The sequence below is a fragment of the Eurypyga helias genome, unplaced genomic scaffold (assembly GCF_000690775.1).
Source record: "Eurypyga helias isolate BGI_N326 unplaced genomic scaffold, ASM69077v1 scaffold7073, whole genome shotgun sequence".
Taxonomy (NCBI): domain Eukaryota; kingdom Metazoa; phylum Chordata; class Aves; order Eurypygiformes; family Eurypygidae; genus Eurypyga; species Eurypyga helias.
The window spans coordinates 9,502-19,953 of NW_010239200.1; the positions used below are offsets into that span (position 1 = coordinate 9,502).

Sequence of the window (10,452 nt, forward strand, 5' to 3'; positions counted from 1 at the left end):
CCGTCCAGCCACGGAGGGTCATGGGAGAGCAGTCACCTCCCAGCAGCCCAGGGAGGACCCCACGCGGGAGCAGGGGGATGCCCAAAGGAGGCTGTGTTCTTGTGGGAATCCCACACTGGAGCAGGCTCCTGGCAGGAGCTGTGGATCCATGGAGAGAGGAGCCCAGGCTGGAGCAGGTTTGCTGGCAGGACTTGTGACCCTGTGGGGTATCAGGCACTTCTTGCTGTTCTTACTACTGATTAAAGGGCTGTGTAATGGTGCTGTGAGCTGATGAATTTGGGTAAAGGCATGGCTAGGTGCACGATGTGCGTGCATCCTAGGTACAGGTGCACACTCTGAATTCTAGGTGTCTGTAGGGCCTCACATGTGCAAGAGGAATTGTCTCAATCAAAGAGCTTGCGATTGAGTCCGTCTGTTCAGAGTATGTAATTTGGGTTCAAGTGCTAGAGAAATCTGTTAGAGAGAAAGGGTATTTGGGTTGTGGCATTACCTCTCTCTTTGTTCTGCCAGTATTTTAACTTTGGTGATAGTAGCATGACTGCTGCTGCAAGAACTTGCGCGTCTGTGTGGAAACAGTAAGTACTGCACGCGCAGGCCCAGCTACTTAGCTTTGCATGAGTGCTGTCTGGTGCACGGGGAAAGCAGATTGGAGCTCGTTTTTTTCTCATTCAGAAGGTGCCTGTTGTAATTCACTTTTAAGCCCACAGAAATTTTTCTTCTTGGAATGAGTTTTGTTGCTGTGAAGTGGGTGTGGGCTTAGCAGACAAACAGGAGTTTCTGCAGGATGATCCTGGGGGACCCAGACATTGCAAATGCCAAGTTGGATTCATTAGAGGCTTTGCGGCTGATCCTGCAGCCCCAGGGAAGGCAAAACTCCTGTAAAGTTGAAGGAAGATTTCCTGGAATGAAGCCTTTCAGAGAACACAGAAATTGATGACTGTGTGTATAACAAAAGCCCAGCTTTTTAATGTTGCGATCTTGGCTGCCGTGTAACTGCAGGTGTAGCAAAGCACCCAGCTTACCTTACCTTGGAAATTCGCCTGTTCATAATACAGCTTTGCTGCGTGACAGTCACCACAGACCTGTGAGTTGTGTAACACAGCTATTCACTTGTCCTCTCCAAACACTCCCGCAGACCTGTTTTAGGCTCGGTTTGACTCTTCCTCTGCCGGAGTAGTTGTAAGGCTAGGGCTTGCAGCACAGGGAGGTGGTGGTCTTTGTACTTAATTCAGTCCAGAGCACCCGGTGTGTCGCTTTAGGGGAGAACCTCAGAGAACTGCCTGTTCCAGCACAGCACAGGTGAGTCTTACAGTGCTGCGTTTCAGGATTCTATGGATTACGTGCCTACTACGCTTGAAACCATTTCAGAGTGCTTAGGATACAGGAGCCTTTAAAGAAGTGCCTTGTGGCAGCACTGCTCTTTTTTGTTTGCCCCTCTGTTTCTGCATTATTGGTCTTTTCATTTTGATAACTAGATCATGACTAGAATTAGTTCTTTTGCCGTAAAGGCAATTTGAAACATTTCCTTCTTTTCGAAGAAAATCCCCAAACAACTGAAAATGTTTCTCCAAAACAGCAGCATCTGTCTGTCATCACACACCGTTCCTACCTCCTCTTCTGTGTTTTCCCGATGCTTCAGCCTGGCGTATCCTCACCCAGCAAAGGAAAACCTAGCACCGGGAGTGAGATCCTGACACAGTGACCCCGTTCCGAGCACTATCTTCTTTGTCAGGAGCAGCAGAAGCTGCAGCAGCTCCGCTGGCTCTCCGCACTCGGAGCAGTTTGACATTTTCAGTCTGGCATGGTTTCAGGGCTCACTTTGTTGTGAGCCCAAATGGTGAATGGGATGATGAAAAAGGAGCTTGCAAGAACTTGTCCGCTGCTTCTAATTTTTAGATAAGCAGTTTGCAGCAGCACAACTTTGATCCAGTGTACGGGAGAGCTGTTTGTTATGTGCAGGTCTGCAGCATTCTTCAGGGCTGACAGAGGAGAATAAATCTTCCTTTTTAATCAATAGAGTAAAAACTGGTAAGTGTCACGGTAAATGGTGAATAATTTAAGGAAATAACTGCTCAGTGCAAGTGTGTGTGTGCATGTCTGTGCATTTGTGGTTTTGTGTGCTGGGGGGGTTGTGTATTGCATCAGGAAGGTAGGTTAGGGGTAATTTTTTCATCTTGGCTAGAGGGTTAAAGCTGTAACTTGTCTTTGCTAATGCATGTAAATAGCTTTCTTGTCCACTTAATGAGGAGGCTGGCTTGTTATCCTGTACAATGCAGCTGGGCACTGTTCCAGAAGCAGAGGCACTTCGATTCAAAGACAAAGAAGCCAGAGAAACCTGGAACGTTGCGCTGTGGATTTTTTCAGAGCGATGACTCATTTCAGTTCACAAAGGATTCTGGGCAGGGTAGTGAGAAGTCAGGTTGGCTGATCCATTCCTATGACTTCACTTTGCAGAGAGCCAGGGAGAAGAGGAGTGACACTGCAGAATCCTGAGGCACTGCAGTGGAGAGGTGCTTTGCGAAGCCTGTGAGTGCCTTTGGAACAGGGGGTGGTGTCAAAACGTGATTCCAGCCATTCTGTGGAAATAGGGCAAAAGAGAGAGATGTTTTCAAAACACCGTGTGGGAGTTATATTTGTAGTCCCTTTTAGATTCTCTACCTCCACCTCCCCTGTCATTTCTTAACCCTTTGTTTCTTGTGCTTATGTGGGAGTTGTGTGATACAGGATTCCTTTCCTTGGACTTGCATAGATACTGCATTCTTTTCAGTTTTCTGGAAGCCCTTGTTTCCTGCTTTAAGAGGTGGGTGTTCAGCGTATTACTGCCTAAAAGCATGCTTTGTTTTTCTTCTTTCAGGTCCTGTGGCACTGACCCATGCTGCAGCCAGCTAGCTTCCACAGTGATAGAAAGCCCCAGTACGCTCATTGTTGTTACATCACAGCTACTCTGGATGCTGTACTGGAGCATGGAACCAGACCATAGGGGTTCAGGTAAGTCCCCCTTTTTTAACATATTGTGTGCCGGGAATGTAGACATGGACATTTATTAAAATATGCATTTGAAAAATACTGTTTGAAGAAACACATTCTAAAGCACACAATATATTAAAAAAACACAGTCCCACCCTCCTCCTTCCCAGGATAAGCACTGCCACCAGAATCTCCTCAGCTGAATCCTCTGGGAAAGTTCCGTGCTCCAGCAGAAACTTTTAATGATCACAGTCGTAACACGTGCTGGGGTATCACTTTGGACCAGGACGCAGCTGGCCACAGGACATGAACAAAGAAAAGGAAATCTAAATCACAGGAAATACGTGGCGTGAATGCACGGAAGACAAGCCTGCTGAGTGTGGGCAATTTAGCACCAGTTTCTGAGAGTTAGTGGCACTTGGTGAACAGGGAGATCGTGATTTTAGCCGTGTCCGAATGGTTAAACAGGTCAGTTTACAGGGTTGAAGTTGATAACTGGCAAGGGAGTAGAACTTTGTTCAGAGGCAAGTGTTGCCAGATCGTCGGTCGTTACTGGGGTTGCTGTGTTCTCTTCAGGCTGGTTAGGAGTGGAGTGATCACACTGCCAGGTCACGTTCTCGAGGCGTTCGTATCTGTGTCTTCAGGGGAAAGTATGTTTTGGTGTGCATCCATGTCAGAGGGGCAGGAGCCACGTGCTGGGTAGCAAGCGTGTCACTGCATTTGTCGAGCCTTTCTTTAAGCTACTCTTAAAGGGGAATAAATGGACAAATCTTAAATGTAATTTTTCTTATTGTTAGCAGTCCTCTGATACGTGTGACTGTCTGGTAAACACAACCTGCAGCTTTGTTCATCAAACGCTCCAGGAAGTGTGGTTTAAAAGGAGGATTTAGCTATGGCTGAGAGCAATGCAAGCAACACACCTTTTCATTTTCTTTATTTCAGATTTTGCCGGTACAATGTGTTCTTTTCTCTGTTAGTGTTCTAGTGCAGATCCAAGGTATTTCAGAGTGATCTGGGTAATGCCACAGCAATCTGCATATTCTTCCTGTTCCCTCTTGTTTAATCAGATGGAAACATTGTCTGGCTTAAAATGGCAATTACATATCATTGTTGTGAGTTCACGTAAGGAAGGTTTTGTTCGTTACATCTATGTAAGTATTCTATAATTAGAGTGATTCAGTCACGTTGGGGTTTGGGAGAAAAAGGGGTAATGTGCAACCCAGGCAGGCAGGTAACTTCAGTATCTGTTGTCCTTTTAAGTAGATCTGAAAATGACGTTTTTCTAGAAGCAGCTTTTCACTTATGGTATTCTTGGGAAAAAAAAAGTGATAATATTCTAGGCTGAAGAGCCCTCTTTTTGCCCATTACCAGTAGTTTTGGCTTTGTTAGCTACCTTTTGTTTGAAGATGACCTTTATGTAGTTCTCCCCCAAGGGAAATCAGAGGTGAGTGTTGACCAGGACAGGCTGTTGGCAGTAACATTTGTGTAGGAGATTTCTGTTGCGACCACCTCTATAATCATGACGTGCCATGAAGTTACTGTACTCTAGTTTGATGGTGTCTGGTTAATAATGTAGTTCTGTAAGCAGCAAAAGTAGTGAAGTCAGATTTCCCTTGACAAGGGTTTTTTGACTGGATTCTCTCCTGTCTAGTGGGAGGTAGCTATGCCTGAAGCTCTGTGCAGATGGAGCATGCATAGCAGACACTTGTTTTAAAATCTCTGTTGTCTAGTGAGGCTCCACCTCTCTGGCACCTGCATGCACACAGACTGCGATTGTGCAAGCCTCATTTCCTGTGGAAACCAGGCTAAAAATCATATTTAAAGTTTGTCTTGATCCATAGAAAACAAAAGGTTTAAAAGGTGTTGAGAGGCTGGACGGAGAAGAGAAACTAGGCTTTGGCTTCCGATCCTTTACAGGATGCAGAGTGTAATCAGAGGGCCTCTTCCCCATTTTGGGGGAATAGCATGTATAAATTCTAAACCAGTGTGACTTTGCGTTGTAATTTCCTTAATTTTCCTTCACAATGGCTGTGTTGATTTGGTTCCATTTATAAGCCAAGAGGTGATTTGTCAAACAGTCTTCATGCAAACTTCATGAGGCAAGGAGTTTGGCTTCCAGGTCACTTCTTTCCAACAGCAGAATCACTAATAAAAATGCTGTCATCAGTATGTAGTTGGTAGTTTAATTGCTGATAGTACCCAGACTTTCAGAGGAGAGAGACACTGGATAAACTGGCACAGGGGGAAGGTTCTGGCTGGTGTGGATTCAAGATGTGTGAGTTTACATTCCCCGCTCTGTTACAGACCATCACTCTCTCATCTGTATGTTAAGGGTGGTTATGGCTACCCGGTTTTTTGGAATGGTTTGAAATCCGCTGAAGGAATGTGCTGTGTAAGAACTGTCTATTTTATGTGCTACACAATTTTTTATTCTAAGTAATAATTCTTCTTTTCCCACAGGGTAGCACTACAAATCCTCAAGGCATAAATGAGGACAAATCCCCTTCATTATTTGTTTAGATATCTTTGAAAATTAAGTGCCATGCAAAACAAGAAGGCTAGAAAACGTAGGGGTTAATTTTTATTCTTTAGAGAAAAGTTTGGAAGGACGCTGTAGAAACAGAGCTCCAACTATGTATGTCTATATTGTATTTAAACTAAACATGCCGTCAGCTGGTGCAAACTGCTTTCTGAGCTCCAGTTTTCATTTAATTGGGAACATAAACATATGAAAGTCAAGGAGAGTAATTTGATTTCAAAAGAAAGCTGCTTGAGACAAGCATCAGTCAGAGCTAACAGGAGCCATATGCTAGATGTTTTATGTAAGTGATGTGGTCTTAAAAAAAATAGGAAAAGCATATTTGATTTTTTAAGCAGCTCTTTCCTAAAGAAGTTGTAGTAAACCTTCTGTTCAAGAGGCTAAACAGTATTTATGTACGTAATTGGTGTTAATATATTAAATCGTAGACGCAAGATATTTTCTGTTGTGCACCAAAGAGGTTTGCTCACTTAACTATAACCACAGAGCGCTTGTAATTTCCCAGAGCCACAGGATAGTTAGGATAAAACTTGGCAAGTAAGAGCCTCCCTGCGTGAGGGGGTTTTGGCTTCCTATCACTAGGTCTGCTGAAAGTTTTACAGATGTGTGCTAGCCTTTTTAAACCAAGAGCCAGTAATTCTCCCCAGCAGACAGTTATGAACAGCAAGCTGTGGAGGTAATTCTGGCACAACGGAGGTGAAACAAGAGTTCCCTTGTCATAACGAAGAAGGCTGAAAAGCACTCAGTGGGAAATAATAAGGCTTAACTGGCAATAGTCCCTTACAAAACAGAAAGAAAGGCACTCACATAAACCAATATTTGTTGGCCATTTCTGTTGCATTTAAAGCCAATTAAATTATGATTTTATGGATGATTATAGTCGTCTTTATAGTTTATTAGATGGTTGTTAAGCTCCCAAATATTTGCAAGCAGGATGTATGTTGCCCTGGCATACTAACCGTAGCATGCTTTGCTAGAGATGGTGTTAATGTTAAGGAACTGATACAGAATGTTTTATATTGATGAGTTATGTGCAGGATCGTTAGTATTTTGGTGGAGACTCTTGGCTTGTTCCTGTTGACAAGAGCCCAACTGGCAGGGGTCAGATGTGCAGACTGACTGTTTTCTGCACGCTAACCTAGAAAACCAGTTGCATGCTGGAGGCCAGCTTTGAATGGGAAGACTGTGTGAAGTGCAAGGTTACTAAAATCCAGCAGAACTTTATTACTTTTTAACTTGTACTTAGCCAGTTTTAAGTTAACAAGTCCTGACTGGGAGTGATCCCAGAGGTGGACCTCTGCAGGCTTGTAGCAGTCAGGGGAGAGGGATTGGCTGCTCCTGGGGTGAGTTCTTGTCCAAGCATCCCTGTGAGGCCAACTGTGAGCCTGCGGAGCAAACCTACTCAAATTAGCAGCACTTGCTGGGCTTCACGTATAACCCTCTTTAGAAGCCAATTATGGTATTAAGGCCCATTCCTTACATCCTAAATATCATCCTGGTTAGCTGTGAGTAGATCGTTCTGGGTTCAAGGAAAAGAGGTGTTCCTGCTCTCCCATCCTGGCACCTCCGTAGGCCGCAGTGTGAGTGCGTGGCTGGGAGCAGGCATAGGGATACTCTTGCCACAGTGCATTGGTTTAAGAAATTGAGATACAGATCCAGATAAAACAATGCAGGCAGTTACTGCCCTTCACCTGGATGCCCTTAAAGCTACCCAGGGAGCCTAGTGATAAGGTTAAACCTCAACTGAGGGCAACATAGGCCAATCTGTTTGACATTGCACTAAACTGAACTTGGTAGCATTCACAGGGATACATGACACAGATAATCTCTGTGTGAAAGACAGTGATTTCTTAAATTGTTTAGCTAAATCTGCATCATTACCATAATTCTGATGCTTTTTTCGACAAGAAACTGATCCCCTACAAAAAATGCATGGTGACTGTTGATCAGAGTTGGTAAACTCATGTGTCTGGCTGATTACAAAGATTTGTCTGTGAACAGGTTTAAGGTGACAGCATGTATTATTATCAGTAAATAGTAATATAAGAACTGTGATGTTCTTTATCCATCCTCAGATGATGATGAGACAAATGGTGTTTGCTCCCATGTCATGTGAAAGCATCTCTCTCAGGTTTCCCTGTAAGCTGCCTACCATGCTCTTGGTTGCTGTTATTTGTAAACCACGTGGCAGGAACTTTTCAGGTGTACATGAATAGAAAACATCCAGAAAAGGTTATATTCTAAGGTCATCATGCTGTGGTCAGATAAGAATGAGGAGGATGTTGGGGTGCACTGTGTTGAACCTGGAGGAATGCTGCTGTGTTGGGACTGCGGCAGTGATCTGGTTAGGCCTGATTAAGCAGAAGCAATCAGGAGGCAGCACAGCACAAATGCGTATTTTAAATCATTGTTGTGTCTTGGGTAATGCATATCACTGTTGTACAACAGATTGTACAGCTGGTGTATTGAAAAATATTGCTCATAAGTCTCACTGAAGCAGTTATGCAATTTGCTACTCCCACCACTTCTTTTTATTTTTTGAGGTGCTGAGTATAACACAAGATTAAATGCATTTGATAATCAGTTTTAGAAACTGCTGTTCCTGTTTAGTACATGTAATAGGAATGTAGAATTAATAAGGCAAATATTAGATCCTCTAAACTGTAGAGGAAAGGCTGAATTTGAATTAATTTCCAGTAATTTGATTCCTGATTTGATCACAAGCTATTGCACCATGACAGCAGAAGTAGGGTGATTTTCCTGAGATTTCAAAACTTAATCCCTGGCTATTGACTGACCAGTGGCCAGAAAAGGATTCGTAGTCAAACACCCCCTTGTTCTGTCTGTTATTCCTTATTATTCCTTTCCCACTGGCAAAGGAAATCTTTTAACCTGCTGCTTCCCTCTACTTGAGATCATTAGGGAATTGTTACCTGTTCAGGAGAAGGTACAGAGCAGAGTCTAAAAGCACTTCTGTATTTATATAAAGTATGTTAAAATGCACATGTATGTGTGTATTTGTGTAGTTGTCCAAGTATTATCAAATTGTAATTTCTCCTATAACTTTAATTTTGAAGATCTTTCAATACTTTTTAAGTATGGGTTAATGAATAATTTTTAAAGATAACATGAGAAAAGTTATAACAAAGTTTATTTTCAGGCCATCCTGGAGCCAGTAAAACTTCTGTTCTAAAAAATACGTAGTCTGTACAGATGTTGACATTTGACATGTAGATCCAGGAGAGATTTATTCAGGGTATCAATCTTAAGGTGTTTGGTGCTTTTGTGCTTCTAAAGAGTGTTCTGTGCTTTATGAAATGAGTGAAAATGTTACTCATTAACTTGGCAACATTTTTTTTCTGCTCTTTGTTACTGTTAAGAAAAAATATTCAGTCAGGTGGAAACAGTAATCCATACTGCTAGCCTTTGAAAGGGGACTGAAATCTCCCCTTTTATGTCCAGAGAAACACATGCAACTATTATGTTGTGCGGTTACCCAGTAGGATAGTCAGGTACGGGGGTTTGCAACCATACGTGCTAATTAGTTGGCATTTTTCTGAATCTCTCTGATGTACCCTTTGAGAAGCTGTGCCTGCGTAGTGTGTATCTCCCATTTTCCAAAGTTCACCGTGTCTGAGTTTTGAAATAAGCCGTTGGATGGTTCTTCCCTTGGAAGAGTTTAATCTCCTGCTCAGTACAAAGACCACAGAGCTGTGCGCATCTTCTTGGATTGTATCTCTACGTCCTTGTTCTGTGAGCAGATTTTTAAACAAAACGCTTCACTGCTCATCTGTCGTCTTTTTACAGGTGATGTATCGCCCATCAGCATGTCTCCCATCAGTCAGTCACAGTTTATTCCACTTGGGGAAATCCTTTGCCTGGCCATCTCAGCAATGAACTCTGCCCGAAAACAAGTCACACAAGAAGCACTAATGGAGCACCTAACAACCTGCTTCCCAGGTAACTGGACATTAATAAATCATTGATCAGACGGGTGCATGTCTGTAAAAGGGCAGTTAAAGAATCCCCAAGCCCTACGCAAAAGGTTGCTTATCTTTTTGGCTTCCTTAAAGAGGGAGTTGCAGTGTTGGGTAGTCTGTTTTCCTTCACTCTGGAAATGGGTTTCCTTCACACTGGATGGGAATGTTGATCAGTCCTGAGACACTACACAAAAGGAAAAGAAGGCTTTAGGGTTTTAATCTTACCACCTTTTCTTTATTCTTACACAGAGAATTGAGTTGTCTTTGTCAGGGCCATTCATGTGAGGTGTAATTTGCAGGGTTAATTCCTGACTTTATGTACATATTAAAAATTACTTGAAGTACTAAAGAGCAAACTGTATTGGCTTGTTTCTTTTTTTCAAACTGGTATCAGAATAAGCTTATTTGTGAATTTACTCACAAAATAACCCGTATCATTATAGTCAAACAAGTTTAGGACTTCTTTAGTAGTAACTGAGAACAAAGCATATGTCAAAGCCAGAGCAGACGCACTCCACTTCATGGCTTTCAAGCTAGATGTAAGCTAACTCATAAGAATAGCTCTGTTTAAATCATTCACAGAATCACAGAATGGTTTGGGTTGGAAGGGACCTTAAAGACCATCCAGTTCCAACCCCCTGCCATGGGCAGGGACACCTTCCACTAGACCAGGTTGCTCAAAGCCTCATCCAGCCTGGCCTTGAACACTTCCAGGGATGGGGCCTCCACAGCTTCTCTGGGCAACCTGTTCCAGTGCCTTCCCACCCTCTCCGGGAAGAATTTCTGCCTGATACCTGATATAAATCTCCCCGCTTTCAATTTAAACCCGTTACCTCTTGTCCTGTCACTACTACTACCTTGTAAAGAGTCCCCCTCTGGAATTCTTGTAGCCCCTTCAGGCACTGGAAGGTGCTATAAGGTCTCCCCAGAGCCTTCTCTTCTCCAGGCTGAACAAGCCCAACTCTC

The 10,452-nt window shown here is 43.2% G+C and overlaps 1 protein-coding gene across 1 annotated transcript in view; it reads left to right on the top strand.

Moving 5' to 3' along the window:
* The first annotated feature begins 2,505 nt into the window (after positions 1–2,505).
* STOX2 (storkhead box 2) overlaps positions 2,506–10,452 on the top strand; it is a 24,135-nt gene continuing 16,188 nt past the window's right edge. The window contains exons 1-3 of the mRNA XM_010148056.1: positions 2,506–2,526; positions 2,855–2,988; positions 9,314–9,466. Coding sequence (XP_010146358.1) covers positions 2,949–2,988; positions 9,314–9,466 — 193 coding nt within the window. The 5' untranslated portion in view covers positions 2,506–2,526; positions 2,855–2,948. The remainder of the gene's footprint in view (positions 2,527–2,854; positions 2,989–9,313; positions 9,467–10,452) is intronic.